This window comes from Uloborus diversus, chromosome 10 (assembly GCF_026930045.1).
Source record: "Uloborus diversus isolate 005 chromosome 10, Udiv.v.3.1, whole genome shotgun sequence".
In the NCBI taxonomy this organism is placed as follows: domain Eukaryota; kingdom Metazoa; phylum Arthropoda; class Arachnida; order Araneae; family Uloboridae; genus Uloborus; species Uloborus diversus.
Window position 1 is genome coordinate 30,142,839 of NC_072740.1, and position 26,792 is coordinate 30,169,630.

Consider the following 26,792-nt stretch of genomic DNA (forward strand, 5'->3'; position numbering starts at 1 on the left):
TCTAGATACTAATGAATAGTAGAAACTGAACTAATATTTAACTGATTAGGTTTTACATGAGATCTTACAACTCTTTACGGTGAAAGCGAGACTTGTACTTTTTGTAAATTTTATGCTTTTGGTCGGATCTCATTTACCAATAAAAACAAAATTACTACAGTAAATTTCATACATACTGATCTTATTTTGGCAAAAAGTTATCTTTAGTTTTTCAAAACAGCTAAACTTGACACATCTAGTTTATGAATTATAATGAAGTACATACAAAATGCAAACACTTTTAGCTCATAGGTGCAAGAAAAAAACATGTTGTAAGAAAATATCCTTTTTTTTTTCTTGTCGCTGAAAACGAAAAGCTTTTTTCCCATTCAATATCACTTAAAGTGTATATTGTATATCATTTTGTTTTCCACTTTGAAAACTTGCAGTTCCTCCCCAACCCTTAAGTTTGAAAGCATTCTTACTACTTAATAATGCATCTTTAGCTTTCGAAAAATAGAATGCGCCCATAGGAAATCACCTTGAAACTTCCCTTGTCATTCACGGATTCCGTATCCCCATAGTGCCTATTATCCTGTTTAGATCGTTTCCCAAGCTGTCTCGGTGAAATTACTTTATGGCTTTTAGGAAAAGTGCACTTTTCCAGTTATTTTATATTGGGCATCATAATTGCAAAAAAAAAAAAAAAAAAAGTGCGGAAGTTATGCTTTTAAAATTTTACGCATATATTTCTAAATCCTGTTTGAAAAATAAGCGCTTTTAGAAACACTAGGTCTCAAAAAGTTAATTCTTTATTTTCATTATCCTGAATTTAATATAGTTTATAGAAATATGTATTACATATCATATAAAAAATTATGAACACTAAACTGCATAGTGTACAAGGCAACGTAAAATATATAATATAACATTTGTTGGCATATATATTTTGCTTTTTGCCCTTTCTCAATGCTTTCCAATTTAGGAATTTCAATTTTATGAATTTAATAAGTATTCGTTGCAAGTTGAGAGAAGACATCTCCTACAACTCTTGCACAAGTGAAAAACTTCATTAAAATTGACAAAAACAGATAGGAATTAATGGAAACATGATCAAAATTAAATATTTTGGATCCTTATATGTTGCTTAAATGCTGTTAACGATGAATTATTTGGTGCAAAAACAAAAGTAGAGTTTAAACACACTGCGTGTTACATTGAAATGAAGACTAACGAGGCTTTGTTCATTTCATGTTATAAGCATTGAATTTTGCACTTTTAAAACATACACAAAAAATATAAAGAGGTTGATGAATTAATAAAAAATATCTTAAATTATTACTTATACAAAAAGTTATGACCCTAAACTCAAATTTATTATCCCTTTTTTGGTTTCATAGGTTAAAAAGAGGCATTGTTACGAGTAATATTTCCCTCAATACGCCTAAACATTGACTTATGCCATTACAGCTATTTGGTTTCTACTTATTTTTTTCTGTTTAAGATGTCCTGCGCGCACAGCAGGTACTTGGTCAACGAAGTTTTTGAGTCTACTATCATGGACGTCTAATCATGGACGTCTAATCATAATATGACTTCTAATTCATTACCTAAATTCGTTGTTTAAATATTGAATTATTCTATTACTACATCTGAATTTCATTAATAATCCGGTGCAAAGCATAAAAGTTAAAGGAAGCACTAATAATTCTGCTCTCATAAATTCACATCCAATGAGCTGCTGCTTAAACAGACTGAAACGAATTAACACTTAAAAAAAGAAGAAAAAAATCTCGTTTAGTACTATTGTTAAAAAATGTATGTTTTTTTTATAAGGATTACCGCAAAAACTCTTCTTTCCCATTGTAAAGTAACAATGTTTTTATGTTTTTATCTAGACATTTTACGCAAGTCTGTGTTCAAAACAAAACACAAAAAACTTAAAATTTCTAAGACAAACAAATACACAAATAATTAGTGGAAAGTACGTCTTAATCATTCAAATTAGATCTATACATAAAAATAAAACTACTTTCTATAATAAACCTTATCTAAAGGAACGAATAGCGAATAAATACCTTTGTGCTGAAAATTAAAATAATCAGTAATCCAATGTTTTGAAGCACAAAAATTGCAAACTATTGCAGACACGTGTTTCAGTGTTACAAGGAACACCTTTTTCAATGCAAAGAAGTGTTTAAAAAAAAAACCATAGCCATCATTTTATCAAGGTAAATATAAATAGAATAAATAATAATAAAGTACAAAAGTGACATACTATAAGTAAAATAGGAATATTTGTTACTGTTTATATAAAGGCAGTATAAACGTTCTTTCCTTAGTTTACAAATCAATAAAAACCCGTCAAAAATCAAGGAAATATTTCAGGCTAGTAAATACAAAAAAAAAAAAAAAAAATGAAGCTCTTTTCAGTGAGATAAATTTTGTGATAAATAAAAAAAATACCTTGAGATAGAGAATATATTTTTACCAGTAAACTAAAATCCAATGGCAGCAGTAAGTCTTATAGTTAAGAGCAAAAGAAACTAAGCGTGTCCTATACATTGAATGGATATTTTAAATTGAAAAATCTTCCAGAGAAAAAAAAGGTATATTATTAATATTTCATACGGTACTTGCAGAGCTTTCGAGGAGTAAAAATGAAAATAAGAAAACAGAATAGAAACAAGTTTTAACGAAAAGTCTGTATAATACCATATTTTTTTTTCTCTCTCTCATATATATATATATATATATATATATATATATATATATATATATATATATATATATATATATATATATATATATATATATATATATATATATACTACATGAAAAGAAGATATTTTGAACCTCGTTCTACTTCACGCGAAAGTTAGATTTCATCAATTATTATCAATTATATTAATATTTAAAAAAATACATGATTCGTGAAACATTTTAGGTAAAAAAAACGGTATAGGTTGTCCTACTTTTATTACGAAATGTCACGTTTTTCTTCTTTACTGTCACCGATACACTTCCATGATGTGTATAATTTTTTGTAGATTCGGTCGTAAAAAAAAAAAAAAAAAAAAAAAAAATCAATTTTGACATTTTGAATTCAAATTATGTATTTCGCAATCACGAGTTGCGACAGGATCCTATTCATTGGAGTTATTGTTTCTAGAAATGGCTCCTGTCCCCCAAGCTTGCCCACTTCCTGGGTGTATAGTTGTGTATAGTTGTGTGTGCGTAGGCGCGCGTGCATGCATGTGTAGGCTTGTGTGTGTACATAGACCTTTGTGTATGCACGTAGGCGCGTGTGTACAGGACATGTACGCCTCCGACCAGGAAAAGCGGATAGCTCACGACCGGGGGACAGCCGCCGCGCCGCACAGTGGTTCAAGGGCGGAAAAATTAGCCATTTTTAAGTTTGAAGATAAAAAATATTTCATGCCGTCATTACTTAGCCCTTTGAGTTGTAAAAACTTACTCCAGAAGAGTTTTTTGAAAAAAAAAATTCGTTTTTACAAAAATAAGCCGATATTGTTGAACAATTATGTTTTTACTTTTTTCGGACATACGCCTTATACTTCAGTTTTAATTCATTCGTTCAATAAGGAGGACTAAAATTTAATCAAAGTCATTTCTGATTGGTTTTTCACACTTATAGGATGCATATTACATCGTAATTAAAAATTCATCAAAATTGAAAACTACTTGAAAGAAAAAAACATTTTCTTAAAAATATAATGAGAAATATTGTGGAATATACTTTTATCGGCGGCTTCCGCTGGGCTAAAATTTACATATATCAATAGTTTAATCCTTCCTGTAAGTAAGCAACAACATTTTAGCTGCGACCACCTGCGACTGCAGTCGTGGCAGAAGTTTTTGTGTGATCTTCGCTATTTACCGAATACCAATATAGTAAGTTAGAAAATAACTCGTAACGGTATGACGGAGGTAAATTGCTTTTTTATCAAAGAAATTGGTCATCAAATTTGACATGCTCCAGACAAACGTATGTCACAGTTTCACTACTTTGCAGGAGAGCCTAAAAACGTTTGTTTACTGTTTCTGAAAGTTGGGGCTTTTGAAACATTCATCAATAAATATAGAGGATTTTTTAAAAACAGATTTACGTTGTTATGGCTTAATGGCTAGCATTATTCTACATGCAATGCAGTAGTAACCTGAAAATAACAATTTTCGGACCCGTTTGGCTTTAAAGAAGATACATATGAGAAAGAAATTTTTAAAACTCATACAGAATGCTATATAAAAAGTTAAATAACCATTCGGTTCATAAAACAATGAAATTAGAAAATCATTAAACGTTTGAAATTTCTGATATCCTTTTCGAAATCATTCTAGTATAAAGCTGTTCTTAGTTTGTCAACATTGCCAGAAAATATTGTTCGAGTGCATCAATTGCAAGAAATAAACCTTGCGTGTGGCATACGACTGATTTAATTTATATTTTTCACTAAAAACTGAAATGAATTTGAACTACAGAGAAACCCCGAGTTCACGTTTCTCAGAGGCCTGAATCAAACATAAAATACATAAAATATGGAAAAACGTCAATTCAAATCCAAAAACATAAAATATGGGAAAACGTAAAATACGGGAAATGTATAAAAAGCAAAAATCAGATAAGGAAAAAAAAAAGCAATAAAGGTTGCTACGATGACGCTTATAAAATGTAAAAATGCGATATTTTGCGAAAAGAACATTATTGTACACAGCAGTTTAGATCATTGTAACACAGTAAGTAACGAATTCGGGCGTTTAGGTTGAAACTAGTCAGTAATAATGAGTTATTAAATTCAAAGTAAATACAGCATCTTCCTGGATTGGAACACTTCGCAAAGTTTTTTCCTGGTCTTTATAATAAAGAAAATAGTCTTTCACTATTATTAAGTTCTTAAATGCAGTATTGAAAGAAGAGACGAGTTGTGTTTCCTCTTCTTCTTGTTCATCTTCATTGGCGGCCGAAAAGTCCATAAGGTCAGCTACGGATGGAGCAGAAGCGTTTCTGTTTTCATAGATTAACTTTCAACAGAGTGGATTATGTTTAAAAATGCACAGAGGGAAACACTTTTCTTAATTTTAAAACATTTTTTTCTTTTTTTTTCAACTGCCAAGGGAAAACGTAAAATGCGGGAAATTCATAAATAACAAACTTTCGATCCGGGTTAAGTTAATATTATTAGTGTACGGAAAAACTGGGACCTGATGATAAAAAACGTAAAATGTGGGGAAAACGTAGATTCGGGGGACGTAAAATCGGGGTTTCGCAGTGAATACGATCATCAAGCATGAAGATAAATATTACCATGCAACAATTTTAACAATTTTCCAAAGCATTTTTTGAGAATATTCAAAGTTACTGAATTTTTTCCGCTTTTTTTTTGTCGTTTTGAACCACTGTGCGCCGCCTGCAGAGGCCAGTGGGCGGTAATGCTGCAGGGCCGCAGATCCAAGCTGAAAAAGGAACCGTAACGTCAAGAACGGTCAAATGAGAACAATAAGCAATCGTGATTGCTCAAAAAAAAAAAAAACTTTCCATTTTTTTTTCTACTTCTGATAAGAATTAACTAATGAAAATCGTGAATGTTTTATTATTTTTTAAACATTTGCAAAAAAAACAAATAACATATTTCAGTCTAAAAAAGGCATTTAAAAGTTTAGGTAATCTTAAGCAAAATTAATGGTTCACATTTATAATTGCGAAATTTTCGGAAAATTAAAAAAAAAAAAAAAGAAAGAAACGGATAAATTATATTACACCTCTTTGAAACTTATATTTTATACAAATGCACATCACATTTCTTTAAAAGGTCCATTTAATGTAAAATTGTTTAAAAAAAATAGCAATGTAATATTCACTTAAAGTGTTTTAAAGAGCTTTGCTCTCCTTGGCAGTATTGAACTCTGCCAAGAGCTATACTTTGAAGTACTGAAAAAAAACTAGGGTTACATTAATATAAGGATTTAATATCGTGCATATTTCAAATGATATATTTTGTCTACACTTTCTAGACTTTAAACTTAAAAATAAGTCGACTGTAAGTTACCTGCAGTTTTAAATGTACGTAGTTTTGTTAACATTTTTCTCGAATATAAACAACGTTTGTTTCGATTGAAATGAAATTAATGTTTTAAACATCCATGATTGTTTGCACCATGTCTTTTTTTATCTTTTGATTTTCAATTTAGCTGCTCAAAAATAAATAAGCTAATGTTTTTTGAGTGAATACATTTTGAAAAAACACATTTAAAGTACTTGAACTCAGTTGAATTATATGCAATATATGAATAAAATTTGATGTAAATGTTTCAAATGAGTGCGTTTTATATAAAATTGCTAGGTGGAATTAAAATAAATATTATTGCTATTGCAATTTATGGACGTCTCGACGATGGAAGATTTCGACACTTAAGAAATTACTTTTAATGAATATCTGCACGCTACTGTCGCATATGGAGACCAGTGTCTTGGAGTACCTGTTGAATCTCCCTTTTAGTTTCTTTTGGCGAGAAAATATCTCGCCAGTTTTTACAGCAAACCTAAGTTTAAGTTTAAATTGAAAGATTGCTTTAGGTTTTTGTGATTTGTTTGATGTGGATTTTGAAGGGAGCCGCTGGCCCTTGTAATACCAGCATGAACCATTCCTATGGTTTTAATTTTATTTTGTTTTATGTTAATAAAAGTTAGTTTTGTTTTAGTTGATGGTTGTAATGTGGTTACTTGTGTAACATTTTGACCAAATGAACAGAATTACGAAGAATTTTTAAACCTGCAAAAAGTGGAACTGCTGAGTTCTTTTATTGGCGTCCGCGACAGGATTTGATATTGTGCTCAACTGAATCTGAAAAGTCTTGAAATTTACACAGGTAAGCTCAGTTTATTATTATACCTGTTGTAAATATTGCATTGAATGAAAATGACAAGTACATTAGAAATCCTAAAGAAGAAACGCGGAGGTTTAAGAACACAGACTTCAAAACTGTGTAACAAAATAGATACAGCACTAGAAAGTGAGGAAATCGCAGCAGAGCAGAAAATTGATCTTTTAAGTATTTATAAAGACCAATTAAATGAAAAGTACGACTGCTTGAAAAAATTAAATTCGGATATCCAAGATTTGACTGCCGAGTCAGAATTTGAAAATGAAATAGAAACTTCTGAACATTATAGCGAAAGAATAATAGAATTTCGGTACAAGATTACTAAGTTTTTAAATGAACGTGCTGCTGAAAGTCAAAAGGAATTGTTTGAGTCATCAATCTCGAAAGATGAAAGTAATTCTCAATCCTTCAAAATTGAGCGTTGTATGAAACTTCCTAAACTTACCATACATAAGTTTTATGGGGACAGCAGTTGCTGGTTGGAATTTTGGGGCCAATTTTCTAATGCCATTGATAAAAACAAAAGTTTATCTCCTATCGACAAATTTTCATATTTGAAATCTCTACTTGGTGGCAGCGCTTATAATGCTGTTGCTGGATTTTCACTTACGGCAGAAAATTACAAATCAGCTGTAGATTTGTTGAAAAACAGATATGGTAGAAATGATTTAGTCATTAATGCGCATATGAGTAAGCTGTTAAATTTAAAACCAGTGAAAAATTCCTATCACATAAGGGACTTAAGGGAACTTTATGATAATGTTGAAGTTCAAATTCGAAATTTAAACTCCCTCGGTGTTACAGCCGGTAGTTACGGACACTTGCTTGCACCTATTTTATTGAAATTAATTCCAACTGAAATGGCCCTGGATTTCAATCGTAAACGGTCAAGTATGACAGATATGGACATCGATGAACTTCTAACATTTATAAAAAATGAAGTTCAATCTCGTGAAGCAACAATTCATCTGCAGAATTCTGAAAAATATTCTTCAAGTAGTAAAAAAGAAAAAAATAAACAGCAGACTAGTAATTACAAATGGGATATTCCCACGACTTCTACATTAACTACAAATTCAAAAGGTGTTTGTATATTTTGCGATTCAACAGAACATGATTCGAAATCATGCAAGTCGAAGCCTATTTCTGACAAACGTGAAAAATTGCGGAAGACTGGGCGATGTTATGTTTGTTTTCGTAAATATCACCTATCCTCAAATTGCAAATTTAAAACTGAGAGCTGCAAAATATGCAATGGTAACTTTCATCACACATCAATTTGTACCAATAAAACTTTCAAACCCGCAAATGTAAACAGAGATACTGGGGGAGAATCAATTATTACTTCAGTTTCTCATTGTCGGAAAAATATTACTAATGTAAATACTAAAGAAGTAATTTTGCAAACTTCATGCGTGAAGGTGGAATCTGATTCGAATTCTAAATTGTCTTTAATTCTTTATGACACGGGAAGTCAAAAAACTTATGTCACAGAAAATTTAATTTCAGAATTAAACCCTCCAGTTTTAAGGCAAGAAAGACTTCAGATATTTTCATTTGGAGCTTTTAAACCGCAAATTAAAAATTTTGATGTCGTTGAGTTGAAGTTATCTCATGTAGATGATAAATCGCGTTGTATTCATATTGAAGCGTTAGTAACAGATGTGATTTCGAGTGTTAGTATTCACTCCCCACCACTTAGCAAAGAAGTTATGACTAAACTAGTGTCATACAAGTTTTCGAGTTGTGATAACGTAGGTGGTTCTCAAATCGAGTTATTAATTGGTGCGGATTATTTTTACCAAATCTGTTATGGTCCGGTTGAAAAGTTAACAAAATCACTCTTTCTGTGTGATAGTTTGTTGGGGTACTCGCTTTGCGGTTTTGTAGAGGATGGGTCAATGAAAGGGGAAAGAAAATCTGTTTGTAGTTTCTCAGTCGTAAGTAGCAAGCAAAGCCCTGATAATGAGCTCGAAAGCTTAAGATTTTTGTGGGAATTGGAATCACTCGGGATTATGCAATCTAGGGAAAATGTTTCAGAAGTAGAAAAGGAAATAATTGATAAATTTGAATCTAACTTAAAGTTTGTAAATAACAGATACGAAACTTCTTTATTATGGAAGGAAGATAAGTCTAAAGTTGCGAATAATTTCAGAATTGCAAGAAATCGCTTTGACGATTTAAGTAGAAAACTTGAAAAGGACATTAATTTATTTGATAGTTATAAAGCTATTGTTTTGGAACAGGAACGTAATGGGGTTATAGAACCATGTTCTGATTCAAAATTCGAAAATAGTTATTTCATGCCTCATAGACCAGTAGTAAGAGAGGATAAGGTAACCTCTAAAGTTAGAATGGTGTTTGATGCTTCTTCAAAGGAGAAACATTTAAATTCTTTGAATGATTGTTTATTCCCCGGACCTAATCTTAATCCAAACGTTCTTGATATAATACTTAGTTTTAGGAAACATAATGTTGCATTTTGCGCCGATTTAGAAAAGGCTTTTTTGCAAATTGGAATTGCGGAAGAGGACAGGAATTACCTGAAATTTATATGGTTTAGTAACGAAAGGGGTGAATTAAAATTTATGAGATTTTCGAGGGCGGCTTTTGGGGTAAGCTGTTCCCCCTTTATTTTGGCTTCTACGATCAAGCATCATATTAAAAAATATGAAAATCATCCCCAAGTAGTTAATATTTTGGATTCATCCATTTATGTAGATGATTTGATATCTGGTGCGAAATCTGATAAAGAAGTGTATTACATATCATCGACAGCTTCAGATATTTTTAAAGAAGCTGGAATGAATTTGCGGAAATTTAATACTAATTCCGTAAAACTTCGAAAAATGTGGGAAGAAAAGGGAATGTGTGAAACAGCTGAACTTCGTAATGATACCTTAAAGATCTTGGGTTTACTATGGAATACCAATTCTGATAGCTTGCATTTTGACGTTCCAGACTTTCGCGAGGATTGTAAAATCAATCCTTCAAAACGCGTTGTTTTGAAAACTGTTCTAAAGATATTTGATCCTCTTGGAATTCTTTTACCATTTACTGTTAGGATGAAAAGTTTATTGCAAGAAACTTGGCAGCGAGGTATAGGATGGGACGAAAACTTACCTAATGATCTAAAATACGAGTGGGAAAGTTGGTGTTCAGAAATTGATCATTTACCCAAGTTTGAGATAGCTCGTAAATATTTTCCGGGGGGTTTAGAAAATTTTGATACCATAGAACTTCACATTTTTTCTGATGCAAGTCCTAAGGCTTATGGTGCTGTTGCATATTTTCGATGTGCCAAAAATGATAATGAAATTCGGACCAGTCTTGTTTGGGCAAAATGTAGGGTTTCCCCTATAAAACGTTTGACAATCCCTCGCCTCGAACTTATGGGTGCGATAATAGCTGCTAGGATGTGCAAATATTTAAAAACTGTTTTTAGTTCTCATGTTTTAGATGTCCATATTTGGTCAGATTCCATTGTCGCGCTACATTGGATAAAGGGTTCACCGATACACTGGAAGCCATTTGTGGCAAATAGGGTAGAAGAAATACAGTCTTTGACTAACCCCAGAATTTGGAATTTTACTCCAGGGAAAGCCAATCCTGGAGATTTGTTGACCAGAGGGGAAAGTTTAACTAGTCTTGTAGAAAATACATTATGGTTTGAAGGTCCAGATTGGTTATCAATGCCTAAAGAAAGGTGGCCGAAGCATGACATTCTTCCCAGCAATAATGATTATTTGATTGAAAAGAGGTCCAAATTAAATTCTATTCAGCTTTCCTGCAATGTTAAATTACTTACAGAACCATTGCTGGATTTAGGAAAATTTAGTAAACTTAATCATGTATACAACATCACCGCTTGGATTTTCAGATTCCTTAATAACATTAATAAGAAAAAGACTAAGCTGTCAGGTGAGCTTACTACTGCAGAAATTACAAAATCGGAAAAATATTGGTTAAAGTTAACTCAACAAACTGTGTTCACTCTTGAGATTGAAGAACTGAAACGGGAAGAACCTATCAATAAAAATTCTCCTTTATACAATTTAAACCCTAAATTGGATGAAGATGGTTTATTATATTTATCGGGAAGACTTCGCTTATCTGATCTGCCTCTAAGGGAAAAAAATCCTTGGATACTCCCGGGCGGGGAACAATTCACCAAACTGCTAATTCTTCAGGCCCATGAAAAAGTTTATCATTATGGAGTAGCCACAACCTTGGCGCATCTTCGAGAAACATATTACATCATCAAAGGAAGGAAATATGTTAAATCTGTGCTGAAATCTTGCATTATTTGCAAAAGATTTAAAGTTAGACCTGGCAAGGAAGAAATTGCTCCTTTACCGAAGGATAGGATAATTGAATCACCCCCATTTGAGACCTGTGCTGTTGATTTCGCCGGCCCTATTTTTATCAAAACTAAATCGGGCCCGGAAAAAGCTTACATTGTGCTCTTCACCTGTGGAGTTACTAGAGCTGTTCATCTGGAAGTAGCATCTGACCTCAGCACTGAAACCTTCATCTTAGCTTTCAAAAGATTTGTTTCACGTAGAGGACTCTGTAAAATTGTATACAGTGATAATGCCAAGACCTTTATCAAAACTGATAGTTTACTGAAGGAGATTTGGAGTAAGATTTCCAAAGCTGAGGTTCAACAGTATTTTACTAAAAACCGAATTGTGTGGAAATTTATTGTACCTAGAGCCAGCTGGTGGGGTGGGTTTTGGGAGCGCATGGTGCGTTCTGTCAAAACGCCCTTGAAGAAAGTTTTAGGACGATCTTGCTTGAGCTATGAAGAGATTCAAACCACTCTCACTGAGATCGAAGCTGTTATAAATGGAAGACCTTTAACTTACGTGTATGATGAAATTAACGAGCCATTTCCCCTAACTCCTTCTCATTTTCTGATAGGCAAGCGCCCAAATTTCTTTCCTGATATTCCTTCTGTGGTAGAACCAAAATCCAACAAAAAGACCCTCACGAAATTATTGAGATACAGAGATCAAATTTTAAACCATTTCTGGAAGCGTTGGAGAACGGAGTACTTACTGGAACTTCGATCTGCAAATCGCATCGTTCCAATAGATACTCCTACAAAATTCAAAATTGGAGACGTGGTTATAGTTCATGAAGACAAGGTTCCGAAACACATGTGGAAAATAGGAGTTGTTAAAGACCTTTTTTTCGGCAGAGACTCTAAAGTTAGATCTTGTGCTGTTCGAACGCCTTCAGGCGTTGTGAGGAGACCTGTACAATTACTGTATAATTTAGAACTTGACATTGAGTCAGTGACTCAGTAAAAAAAACTTTCGCATAAAAATGTCATTTCTGTTTACTTTTAAATTGAACTTTATGTTATTTCATGTCTAATTCAGGCTGTTATATATTTTAGTTAGCTGTTATTCATTTGAAGTTTACACCAAGTTTGTAAGTATGTTAATTTGTTTGATTGTTGTTATGTTAAAAAAAAAAAAAGTTAAATATTTGAATTTTGCTGAACATTTCAATTGTTCATCCTGGGGGAGTGTGTTGAATCTCCCTTTTAGTTTCTTTTGGCGAGAAAATATCTCGCCAGTTTTTACAGCAAACCTAAGTTTAAGTTTAAATTGAAAGATTGCTTTAGGTTTTTGTGATTTGTTTGATGTGGATTTTGAAGGGAGCCGCTGGCCCTTGTAATACCAGCATGAACCATTCCTATGGTTTTAATTTTATTTTGTTTTATGTTAATAAAAGTTAGTTTTGTTTTAGTTGATGGTTGTAATGTGGTTACTTGTGTAACATTTTGACCAAATGAACAGAATTACGAAGAATTTTTAAACCTGCAAAAAGTGGAACTGCTGAGTTCTTTCAGTACCCAAGAGTATTCTGCCGTGAGCAGGTAAATGGTAGTATCTGCAGAAATGAGTTTTCAAGATGTTTAAAGATATTTTTTGGATTTAATAGTAAAAATAGGAAAATGTTATTATTAGACCTTTTATTTGCACTTTTTTATTCAGCGGAAACCAAAAGAGCAAGCTTGTGGAATCAAGCTTACTGACTGAAAATAAAAAAAATAAATAAAAATTTGTAGTTACTGACCTTTACCTGCCCATAGCAGTATTGTGAATCGTTTTTGATAGAAGCTCTTCAAAACTGAGTGATGAAGCAAAAAAAAAAAAAAAAACTTCAATAGTCCATCTAGGAGGTTTTTCAAGTTTATAAAGCCTAATAATTGTAGATAAGATTGGCAAAGACAACAACAATTAGCGTTGGCGATGGCTTTGGTTTTGACGGTTTTCTAGAGTATAGAGGATTTCGACACTAGGTATAACAGCGAGATCTCGTTAAGTTGAGTTCTGCCGCATTTGAGTACCTTAAGTCATTACTGAGCAAAATATTTTATGCATCAGTTGTGGTATTACTATTGTTATTACTTTTATTTATTTTTGTCCTTCAATGTGGTGTTCTAGTACGTTTATCTTGCTACAAGACTGTTTGAATTCCTGATTGGGATTATTTTCTTGGATTTCAAGGATTTCTCTTCGACAATTTTCGGTCCACAGTCTCTGGGCTCTGTAGAATTCAGGAGGCAGTTGTGCAATAACACATCGACACAGGAATCGAAGAGTCAGACAGAAATTGAACCCAATTTATCTATTGGTGTCGGGAACTGAAAATTACTGTTGTGAGTTCGAGGCTGTTATCGATAATGGCTGGACAGAAGGTAGTGAAATATGCTGCAGACATAAGGGATGCATGAAGGTTATGTAGGAAATAGCAATCAAGCTCAGTTAAAATCCAACAAATCTCAAATTCCTGCAGTTATGGGAGAAGTAGCCATTTTCCTTTTTGATTGTATTTATATGATTTCTGGTTTTGCTGAGCCAAACCATATTTCGCAATGTGATTTTAGAATAAATGAAGAAATTTTTTCCTAAAAAACGAATAACTTAACCCACAAATATCAACTAGCCATTCATCACACCTGGGTTTTCAAACTATCCCTACATTACAATAAGTTGCATGAATTTACATATTTGTTGTACCTTTTTACTTGCCAAGAAACGGTGCGAACTTATTTTTCCACAAAAAAGTGCGTCAATCGATGGTAATATTTCAAATGTTGAATGCTAAGCCGAATAAAAATGATTCTGAATTATATCATTTGATATCCATTTTTACAAATCTGACCCTAGTATTAAAAATATTTCTTCATATCATTGATGAGCTGAAAAAATATTATTGATCATAAAGTAAAATACTTTACAGGCTTTTTAACATTGGCTCTTTTTTAACCTACTGAGCAATCTCCTAAATGGGAAAATAGTTACATGGTAATAAATCAATGCAAGAAAAAAATATCTCAAAACGAAATGCGTGTATGTAGCAGTCATTACAACCCTTTATAATATCGGCATCGATTAATTAAATTATTTTTTAATAGTGTACGATGTTTACCGGTTATTCTATTATACAGTTAAAATGATCAATATTTGACTATAAGATATTTAAAAGATGCATTTGGTACCGAGTGCACGCTTTTTATTCCTTAATTTAATTTTTACATAAAATAGAAAAAGCACAAAAATTGGACAGTTTGTAGCTTTCAAATTTTATATTGCTCCATTATGAATTTTCTGCGTAAAAAAATGGATAATTAGGAGAAAAAAACGTCCACGTCAATTAAAAAAATAAAATTGAAACAGATCATAAGCCCCAAACTTCGTCGTGCTTTTCTTTTTTGATTGAAATTAATTTACAATTGATTCTACGCCAAATTTTAATAGCTTAATTTCCAAACGATAATGTTTATTGTTGATTAAAAAAATGAATTAAAATACAAATAAAAAAGTAGCAATAATGAACAGAATATTTCTAAGTTTGAAACCGCTAGTAATTGTCGTTTTTTTTAATAAAATATGATCAGGAAAAGGTAAAAAAATATGTTCATTGGGCGGAAACCGTTTTCTCCTCCCACGACATTATTCTCTTCCTTGAACCGAGCTAAAAGGAATTCCCATTCCCCGTAAAAGGAACAAATTAGAAACTATAGAGGAAGAGACAAAAGTTGGGCCGAGCGAGAAGCCTTATTTAAATGCACACTCGAGAATGAAGTGTGAAGAGAGACTTAATGAGAAGGGCTTAAAGCCCTTTGGAAACAGTAATGAATGACTTCGATCGTCTCTTCTGACATGAGTTAAATGCATTGTCTTCGGTCAGCCACGGTGGGATCCGTCTATGCCCTTATCTAATCTGATCAGGACAACCATCCATAATGTTCTTGCTGTTGGCAGTACTCGCCCCAATGTCACTTCCTTCTATTAATTGCATATATCGTCGCCGCGCTTCAAACTTTTAAATTAGCGAAGCCGAGGCCCCCCTTTTCTTCAAGTCTTCCGCCATTGGCAATTTCCTTGTCTCGTGACGTGCAATTTGCGTGGAGACAGGGGAAGTGCATTCATGTGTGTCCAATGCCTCTCGTGGATGTTTGAAGCGAAAGAGATGGAGTCGAACATCGATCAATGATCTTTATCTCCCCAGGTTTTATGGAGGAAAGTTTATTTTTATTGAGATGCGGGTTAGAGGGTTGAGAAACTTGCAACTTTTAAGATTATGCTCCTTTTGTAGGAAGATAGGGTTTATTTTTCGACTGCAGAAGTATTCAGATAAGGTGAGTTTGCTGGAATTGTTAAGGAACAATTTGCAGGATTAAACTGATTTGGTTAATGGGTGTTCTACAACTTTACATACTCAGCGAAGATAACAAATATTTGTTCTTTGAACTCTCATTTGGATACAATGATAATTTCTAATGCAAAATGAAATTTTTAGCGCTTCATTTATCACAAGAGTTGTTGTTCAAGATTTCGCGTTCCTTCATTAATCAAACGTATTTTACGAATGCAGTAATGATTATAGGCAAAGAAAATGCTAGTGATAAATAATTCTTATTAAAGAATGTCTTGAAAATGTAATTTAACTAGCAAGTAGTTAAATCTCTACCCATTCACGCTGATATATAGTTGACGCTCACTATAATTTAAAAATAAAGATTAGAAACAAAGGGTCAAACGAGCGTTTCAGAAACTCTTATAAATATTAACGTTTATTTAAGTTAATTTTTGTCTGTGCCTCTGAATAACTGTTTTAGAAAAGTTTCATCCTGAAAATTTATAAATAGCTAAAATATCTTGGCACATGAATTATTCTTCTTCATCAGCACAACTGCCAGGTGCAGGCCAAGGCTTTCTCCGTCTGCTTCCTCCAGGCGGACATTGCCAGATTTCTCCACCTGTTCACTTCCAAAATTTCTAGGTCCTTATCAACACTAACCAGCCACCTTGTTGCTGGTTTTCCCCTTCTCCTTGTACCCTCAATCTTCGAAAAAGTTAGCTTTTTAACCGGGTCCAGGTCTGCACGCCTAAATACGTGCCCCAGCCATCTGATTCTGTTGGCTTTAAGTACTCTTAAGACGTTGGGTTGTCTGTATTTATGGTATACTTCAAAGTTATATAAACTTCTCCAGGCATCATTTTTCTTTACTGCTCCAAAAATTGACAGAATTATCTTTCATTCAAAATTGACAAGTCTGTTTTCCTCTGTTTTATTAATTGCCCATGTCTCACTATCGTATAAAATGATCGGTCTTATGAGGGTATTGTATAGGTTTATTTTTGTATTAATGGAAAGGAGCTTAGAATTTAATTGGCTCTTTAAGCCAAAGTAGCATCTATTTGCCATCAAAATTCGATTTCCAATTTCAACTTTAAACTCATTCTTACTTGCAATAAGCGTACCCAAGTATTTAAACTGGGTATCCTTCAAAAGTATAGTTTCCAATATTAAGCTGCTGCACATTATGTATTCTAGTGCTTGCAACCAAAAACTTTGTTTTTTCCTCTTTTTTCCTCGTTTACAGCCAAGCCTAACTCCTTGACAGCGCTCTCAAGGGAAACAAATGCCGCAACCACATCCTGTTTTCTTCGCCCAACGATATCGATATGGCACATGAATTATTGTGATGGAATTATGTAACATAGTAAAGAAGAAATAAGTTAATACTAATAACACCTACTGTTCAACTCCACTGACTAACTCAAGTAAACTACTTACCTCAAAAGACAAAGTGGTGAAAAAGCGTTTCATTTTGTACAGGGTGTAGTACAACTTTTTATATGATTAGAAAAAAATAAGGAAGGAACTTTCAAATAAAGTGATCATATTTCACGAGGGGAAAGCGATACAACCAAGTAAGGGACCGTAGTGATGGGGCCAGGGGCGTGCACCGGAGGGGTGGGGGGGGGGTGAGAGAGAGGACACCTGTTGGTCCGGTCCGTGCATGAAGAGGGCCCGAGATTGGCGAAATATATGTAGAGGTACACAATATGGAGGGAGCCCGCAAAAATCATTTGCGACGGACCCCGAAAGTTCTCTGTACGCCCCTGGCTAAGGCGTGCCTCATGGTACGCCCTGCGAAACGATGAATTTCCACCTGCCAGGAATGTTTGACAGATCTGTATCTAGTCAGTCGCCTGTGGGTGTTGAAGCAAGCACTGGGCAACCCTGATATAAGGGCCGTGGTAGCCCGATCGGTAGAGTGTCGGATTCGGGGCCGGAGGCTTCTGAGTTCGAATTTCGATGGTCGAAGATCCACCATCGTCATTAAAGGGGACTGGGCGACGTTAAATATGCTCGTGGTCTCAATGTCCTCCAAGTGAAACGATACCTCTGGGGGTGCTAGCACCAGGTAGCTATTAGCTCCTGGACTAGTTCTAAATTCTAATTAACTCTTCGATCCGGTGATGGTGCTGCCATCTATCGGTATAAAAAAATAATGGAGGCAAGGCACTTAGTATGCAGTCCTCGACATAAATACAGTTGTAGTCAGTTGTGACTCGGAATAGGAATAGGAATAGGAACCCTGAAATAGGTCTTATACCGGAATCTACGGCAGCTGGAGTAGCATACGGTTTTTGAACTGTTGCTTGGGGAAAGAGGGACCTTCCTACGTTGCCATCATGGTCGGGAATCCCTGAAAATCAGAATGCTGTAGAGCAGTGGGCTCCCCTATTGGTACACACCAAGTAAGAAATGTAAACATTCAAGGTAAACACATCAGCAGTGTCCAGTGCTTCAGTAGTGACCCTTCAACTAGTATGTTTACCTCATCATTATTTTAATCTTGATTCCAGTTAAAAACCAGTTTTAATGATCACTTGAAGCTTAACAACATTAAGTTGTCATTGCAACTGTAATGGATGTTGTTGTTTTTTAAGTTTTTGATAATGTACATGCTAAAAACGAATTTGTGTTTTTTTCATATAGTAGTCATAATCTAAATTCAAAACGCCAGGAAATATTCTACAGTATCACATGAAGTATTAAAATTATGTAAACGGTTTAACTGTTAGTGTTACCGGCTTTACTGAATTCAGTACAAAGATTTACACGCACGAAAGCAACAGGCATATTTGGGCTTATGATCATCAAATTTCATAACGAATAGTCTTTGTTTGGTGAAATCTTTACTTCGTAATAAATGTCTTTGAAGATGAAGTTGATATATGCAATGGGTAAAATCTGTTTACAATTATAATTTGATTTTGAAAGTCATACCTTTGTATAAGGTCCTACTTTCTAAGAGATATGTCTTAACTTGATATTTTAAAGTAATTTATCAAAAATTTGATTAATGCTAAAAGAACTGAAAAAATGATTTAAAAAATCTTTTGTAATAAAAGTTAATATTGATATAAAGTTGTCTGTTAATTCTTTCTTTTAAAGAGAGGTTTAAATTTCTAAGTAAAACAAAGAAAAACACAAAAACGTGGAAAAATATCGTATTTTCATTTATCAACATGGGTTTAGATCACATAGACATATTTGATTTTTCTAAGAAAAATTAAAATTATAGTTTTTAGTTTTCACTTCATCTGAACTCAAGATTGGTATATCTTCTGATATTTGTTTGACGAATATATAACAGAAGGGAAGATACGTAAATGCCTATATATTGATAATAATGTAACTTCTATACTGATTAAAATAAATGGCTTACATACAACTATATTTAGTTATATTCCATTTATATGTGTCTATTCAGTAAGTTACCACCCTATAGCCAGGGCTAAGGCAGAAAAATATGAAATACACCGCCAGCTCAGTCAATTCCAGCCGAGGACTGCAGTTTCGTGCTTATTAGCACTCATCAGTTCGGCATAGGAGTGACCTCCTGACTGATGAGTGCTAATAAGCACGAAACTGCAGTCCTCGGCTGGAATTGACTGAGCTAGCCGTGTATTTCATGAATTTCTGCCTTAGCCCTGGCTATAGGGCGGTAACTTACTGAATATACATGCCTTGCCTTCAATATTCGAGTCGAAGCGAACCATTGCTTCGGTCACTCGTCTGGTCATTGCTAATTCTGTATTAGCTACCAGTTTGTTTGGCTCTCTTGGCTTCCTTTAAAGGTTTTCCACCTACAGATCAGTCACTCCTATGCCGGGCTGATGAGTGCTAATAAGCACGAAACTGCAGTCCTCGGCTGGAACTGACTGAGCTGGAGGGGGATTTCATGTATATGTAGTCTGTTTGGTATGCACACCATGATTTTATACATACGTTAAAAAATTCTATTATATATGACATAAAACAAATAAATCAATAATAACTATATATGAATGAAGTTTTCGCTTTACTTATTTTGAGAGCAAATATATATATATATATATATATATATATATATATATATATATGCATTTTAGTTTAAGTTTTTTTTTTTAAATCACAAGTGTAATAATTGGCGTTGATCATCTGAGTAAATATAAAATTAAATTTTAATCCAATCATCTGACATGCGCTATTTGATCAGTCCATTTCTAGATTTTTGCTTTTAATATTTTTAGCTTATGTTTCGTTTTCCTTACTTTTGTGAAATTAGTAAGAACTACAACTACTCTTATTAGGATTTAACATGTGTTACGCTTCATTTATAAAATAAAAATATCAATATGTGTATGTAAGAATTTCCCCAAATTGTTAGAGAAGCGACTTAATGCAGACAATGTTTATCTAATCTTTTAATATTGATGTCATCCAAAGCTACTGTACGATCAACGTTTTTATGATGACAATATATATATGATGACGTCCTAAACATTTAAATAAGTGTTAGTTTTAAAGAACATGTTTGAAGACAGGCCTTACAGGGAATCTAATTTTTTCTGAGCTTTGAAGTTTTCGATTAATTTTACTGCTCTGTATTTTCTTTTATGCTAAACGGTACTCCAACATTTAAATGCCTCATTACCAAATCAATTAACCCCATAAAACAAAAAGTCGAGAAAAGTGATGAAGAAGATAGTGTTATCCATAGGAGTAAATAGGGCCTCGTGTTACATTCTGCCATCACATGGTCAGAAATGTACTGAACCAAAACTTTAATATAAATTCACGTGCTAAGCATTGATAAAGCACTATTAAAGCAGAAATGATTTTTTTTTAAATGGAGTCAATCGATTTGGCAATTGAGGCATCCATTTCGAACTCGTCCCTTCCCTATGAAAAACATCGCAGTGAACCCCCAAACCTCTTGAAATGGGGAAATCTTTTGTTTGAAGGAGACGGCCCATTTTAAATACTATTGATCGCAGAGCAATCTTTCTGAAAGAAACGAAAACGGGCTCAGGTTTTCGATACATACGGCTGTTCGGACCGACTTGCAAATCCCGAGATTGAAGTGAAATGATTGATGGACAAGTCGTATTTAATGCGGCTGCTTCTCTCTCTCTTTCCACCTTGTCCTCCTGTGTTTCCAGAGAAACACATGCTAAGAGTATTCACGCAGTCGCATGCCTCGCTGTCTACATGATGGAAGTTTTCTTTCGGGGGATAGATCCCTGCACGAAACGCGATTCACGCGAGTATGTGTTCTTAGAGTTAATGAAGGAACGTATGATGGATTGGCTGTTAAATAATGCACTCGAATTGGTGGGATGTAGCTCGTTTTCCGTTCATTTAAACTTACAAGATTCGTTATTGTATTGCTATTTATGAGATTTCCGAAGATATTTTGAGAATGAACACTCCCGTAAGATGAACGGGGTTGTTATGCTATGTCTCTAAATCATTTAGGATTGATTCTACAGTGGCGTGTGGGACAGTTGGACGTTCTTACGTGTTTATATATAGCGTGTCCCCGTTTTAACATTCAAACTATTTATTTGTGAAAACCTTCAGTTAAAAGTGCATCTTCCAGTTGCAAAAATGATCAAAATGTGATGCAGAGTTAGAATAAGAAACTTTAACGCGAAAAAGAAATTCACTAAAATTTCTTTGAACCTAGCCATTTATATTGTCTTCAAGTTCTCCACCTCGCCTTTAGGGAAATCACAACCGTGAAGAAACAATTAAAAAAAAAGAAAGAAGACACTAGAGTGGCGACTATTCACCCAGATATGAAACGTATCGTTTTGTGAGTCAAATCACTTAAGACTCGCAATCAATTACATTTTTTGAGGGAAAATAACGTCTGACAAAGGTTTTAAAGTACATGAGTGCATAGAGTAATTTTTCAAATTGTACTAGCATTTTTAGTGTATTTTGACGTATTATAGCATAATTTTTTTAATTGTTTTTTAATTAACTGATTTAAAAAAAAACATGATTCTGTGCTGTTCTTCAACTGGTGCAAAGTAATTTTAAAAAACAAATAAATTTTTAAACGGCATTTAAAAAAATACCATTTTTGACACCTAAAACTATGGAAACCCATTCCCTCTTTCTTTAAATGCAGATAGCTTAGTTTTGATTATAAAAGTCTTTATTACGCATAATCATTGGTTTTAGAAAATATCCATTTTTTCTCTGTTTACAAAATAGTAAATCAGATTATTTTCAAAGCGCTGAGGCTAAATTTCAAAAGAGGACAATTATTTAAATAAAGATTTTTTTATATCAGCATCCATTTTATCTAATTCTGCACAAATGAAAAAAGTTTCTTTATTCAATCCCAAGGAAATACTGCCCTATTGTGTCGTCGTTCATTGTGTTTCAGCCAAAAATAAACTAAAAATGTAGTAATGGTTTTTATTGTTAAATCCCTAATAACATATTATTATTGTATGATGATAGCTATATTTCAGAGCTATGGGACGAAGACATTTCGTATTTCCTTTTTTTAGGGGATCTTGCAAAATCTTATTATAACTATACTATCATAACAGCATATACTAAATTAAAAGCTTTAAATAAAATTATGTATTTCTACGGCAAATCGTAGTATTAAACAGAAAAAAAAGCTAAAAGTTGAATAATAAGAAGCCTTCACTAGAAACTTAACCATAAATTTATAAAACGTATAGCAGAAAAAAATATGATTAGAATTATTTGCTTTGAAAAGAAATAGAAAGAATTTAAATTGGCTGCGGTAAAAGCAATGCCCTTTAAAATGACACAATACAACCCAACACAGGTTCTTTTATAATGAAATGATAACACTATTTTGGAAACACGTACAACTTAGCATTACAAGGGTGATGTAAATGAGTTGCAAAAAGAGCAAAAGCTCTGGGTTGACGTCTTTGGAAATATCTTAAGAAAATCCTTGTGAATATTTAATCAATTGATTCGCAAATCTCAGTGCATTGTGTAATTTAGTTGACTGAAATATTTAAGAGAGGTAAACGTAAAGGGATATTATTGCTTTCCTTGGACGAAGTGGACAGGAATTCAGTGCCTGAGAACGACGTTTCTATTGTCATGGTAATTGATTTGTAAACGACACTTCGCACTTTGGCTGAAAATGAATTGGGACGGAGGGGAGCTTTTCCTTGTTTGAGAAGAATATTGATTCCGGGATTTAATTTGCAAGTTTCGCGAACGGGGTTTGCATCGCTAAGTGATGATTGGAATTGTTGCGAAATGATTGAGATTGTGGATGGATTTTGTGAGTGGTTCCTTTGTGGGGCACGAGGTGAAAACAATTTTCATAGTTAAATGAATAAATTAATACATTCGGCGACACACAATTCTTCGTTTAAAGGATGATGTGAATGTATAACATGCATTGATTTTTTGCAATTTGGAAACTACTTTGATACTTTTTAGGCAAATAAATGTGGCTACTAATTTAGTTAGTAATGTTAAATTAATGGGTCATTGAACACTCTCTTAAAATTTGAGTAAGAAGCTAAAGTTTTTACAGCGTAATACTATTAGTTAGTTATTCATTTAGTTAGTTATTTAGTTTAGTTATTAAGTTAGTTAGTTAGTTAGTTATTACTCTTAAAAAATAGGGGGTGTCCTGAGCTGAAAAAAAGTTTTTTTGAACCACCCTTAGTAAAGAAGGATGACTAGTACGCATGAACAGAAGATCGACCTTAAACTTACTTTCCAAAATTCGACTCGTGTATCTCGGTATCGCTTAGAAATAAGTTTAAACACATTTCATATTTTCATTAACTCCGCATTCTACTTAACCATTTATAAACTGCAAATTAAAAAATAGACGATTTTATTCGATAACTCAGCGTTTACCATAGTATACAAAATATGCAATTTGTAATACAAATTCACATGTCACTGAGACAGTGAAAAGGTTCTATCGAAGGGTTTGTTTGGGTTATTATAAGGCAACATGTTTTACTGGAGGGGATGGGGGGATTTCTGCAGTCAATGCAGTTCCATTGAAGAGCATTTTAACAGTTTCTTCAGGTAGGGGGATACGATGGCATACGAGAACACTTATTTTTTCATTTCTTAATTTCTTTAAAAATATTATCAAAACAAAAGTGTCCCCATAATTGACTAGTCTTTTATTTGTGCCCTGGATTTTTTTAGAATTTTGGAAAAAAATGTCTTTACTTTATGGAGTTTAAAAAATGTCTTCAACCGTTTACATCTGCCCCTATAGGGGGAGAGGCATGTGAAAAAAGCAAGGGTTGAAAAAAGCAGGACAAAAATCATATTTCAACGAAAAATTCTTTAGTATGAGACATATATGGTACACTGATCGGTTTATAACCTATACTGTGTCAGTTTAAATTGTACTTTAACTTTCAATAAGAAAAAGTTTTTTTTTCGAACTCTTTAAATCTGCTTATTCAAATTTTAAAATTTCGTAGTATGTTCTAATTACTGAACTGACAAGAAAAAAACTTATGAGACGAAATAATACAATGAATATTTTATTGTGTCAAGTTCATTATTGTTATATAGCGCGTTTAAGCTTCATACAAAATATGATGACGAATTTAAAAATTATTTGAAATTTTAGTTTTTAGTTAAAGGAAAACATTTTGACTTTTTTTTCCTCGTAAGAATTGTGTAACAGCAAATTGCTGTTCAACTATTTAGTATCAAATGAATTTAAAAAATAAAAATAATAAAATAATTAATTAAGTAATAATAGTGTTATAATAATAAACGACGAATTTACAAACTTATTGCAGAAAAATAATAATTATAATTCTCAACACTTTTTTAATACTTATAGTGACCCTACACTGATATTTATATTGCGGAGAGGATATAGGAACTGTTCATATGTGCCCCATATGTTGTGTTCACAAGTGCTTCGTCATCTACCATAGAACTAATTTAAAAATAAAGAATTCTTAATTTGATTTAAAAATTTGAACTATTGTCATAAATTTACTTGAATGTTCATGTAATGGTTTGTAATAACTATGTTAAACTTATTAGTTAGTTTAAAATATGTCTTCACGTGAAGAAAACAGCGATAAAATTACCTACAACACTTAATAAAACAAAGACTACATAAACTTAAACTGTCTCACTGCTCTAAAAGTTTGCCCAAGAAGCAGGACTGGTACTGCTATTGAGAATTTTTCAAGATTTTTTGCTTGACATTTTCCTAGTAAAACACACCATGTTCACACGTGCCACGTGCTCACGTGCTCACATGTGCCCCTCTTTTCACTTCATATTTTATTAAACTAGAATTAAAAATGTGGCGTAAAACTTTAGGTTATGGAGCGTAACCTCCAACTCCTCCCTTTGCACCACTGCCATTGTTTTTTAAATTGACTTCTCATTGTTCGCCGTTTAAATTTACATAGTTTTTAACTGAGATATTTGTGTTCCATAACTTGGTAATGATTTCGATAAAAATCATCAAAAGAGCACGCACACACACTTCTTGAGATAAAGGAATAACAACCTTCCAGTTTTTTATACTTACCATACATAATAAAAATCATAAAATGAAACATTAAGTCAAATTAAAATAATAATATATCTCATACGGTTGTAATCTATCAAGTAAAAATATGTATAATTTATAAAAATATTGTTTTTTTTATTGCAGGACATTACTACACCATATCGTCGCCACGTAGCAACACTAATACATCTAATCCCAGAAATAACACTAAGATACCTACTGTTGCACTGAAGTGACGATATGTATATTTGCAATTAAACTTGCCTACTGTCCTTACTACTTAGAATCACGCATAAAAATCTCATTGCCCTAAAACACGCTTTCCATTGAATCACAACTAGTTTTGCAAGTCTCTGCATTCAATTTGAAGTGAATGAAACTGCTCATCAAGTTTAACATCCAAATGAAGAGCATTTTAACAATTGCTTGTACAACCCAAATTAAATTGTGCTTTATTGTGCTATTTCAATGTCTGTAAAAGGTGTAGTTCTGCTTAAATGCGTTTAGAATAATAACAGTGGCATATTTCTTAGCTAGAGAAATCAACTTTCTATTATTGCGTTTACTTTGCGGAATGAAAAAAAAATGGTTAGACAGGAGTTGATATTAGGAAGAACCTTTTGAAAGATTTATTATGTAGAATTAATCCTACAAACAATTGGACAAAACAAATGAAAGTAAGGGGCACATTTCGCAATGTCACATTTTAGATGCCATTGTTCAATAGTTCAGATAACGCAAAGGTACGTATTTGCAAAATGATTCTTATTTCGTATGTGCTTCGAGAGTTGGAAAGCGTTTTGGTTGTTCGAAAAATGTTTAAATGCGTTTTACATATTTTTTTTTACTACTACTAGCATTAAGTTGTAATAATTTTCTCTTTTAATGACCAACGACTTTAAATACGCTGGTAGCAGACAATTTATTATATCGTTCTTGAGTTAATTATTTGCTATTAATAACATTTCATTACTCATTAGCTTCCTTTGAGTTATAAACAACTTATTAGGCCAATAAAATAAGTTTTCGTTATATTTTTTGTAAGAAAATTGAAGTTAGGAAACTTCCTTTTTGGGCCTGCACTCAAAATTAGGAGCTTAAGAGACTTCAAATCAATGCACTTCGAATAATGAAATGGAAGTGTTGGTCACACATTCCATTTTATTCTTACAATGAAATAGAAATTTTATTGATGCAATATTTCGTTATGTAAAAAGTTTATACTTCGTCAAAAAATTATGTCCTATTTACAAAGCAGGAATAGCGTGTGGGAGGCCGAAGCATAGAAAAGCACCGGAAAAAAATGAATGTTGTACCTTCTACTATTTTATGTGATCCATATGAAATATTTTTAAAGAACGTTTCTAAACATCTTAGTGCACTTTTCTTGGATTATATACTTAGAAAACAGTGCTAGTTCCACACTGAATAACATTTTTTTTTTCAGTTTAAGAACACTGAGCATTGAACATTTCCTGGAAATAGACAAATTTTAAGGTTTTTTTTTTTGAAATGAATTGCGCAAATCATGAAGTGTAATTTGTCTGTAAATATCTTCAGATGCTTTCATTGCCTATGGTTCGAACCTCAACTTTATTTTAAACCAAAATTAATTAAATTAAAACCACAAACTTTAAATGTTGAAACGGTGAAAGTCTTTTCTTTTCCTCATGAGCCAAATGCAGTATCATTCTGAATTTTTTTACACATTTCGAATAGTGAAAGGAATGGATTT

At 33.0% G+C, this 26,792-nt stretch overlaps 1 protein-coding gene across 1 annotated transcript; it reads left to right on the forward strand.

Annotated features, from left to right (window-relative positions):
* Nucleotides 1-9,236: 9,236 nt before the first annotated feature.
* LOC129231702 (uncharacterized) lies at nucleotides 9,237-12,194 on the forward strand. The gene is made up of 2 exons (XM_054866066.1): nucleotides 9,237-9,456; nucleotides 9,604-12,194. The coding sequence occupies exons 1-2, from the start codon at nucleotides 9,237-9,239 to the stop codon at nucleotides 12,192-12,194; spliced, it is 2,811 nt and encodes a 936-aa protein (XP_054722041.1).
* The last annotated feature ends 14,598 nt before the right edge of the window (nucleotides 12,195-26,792 follow it).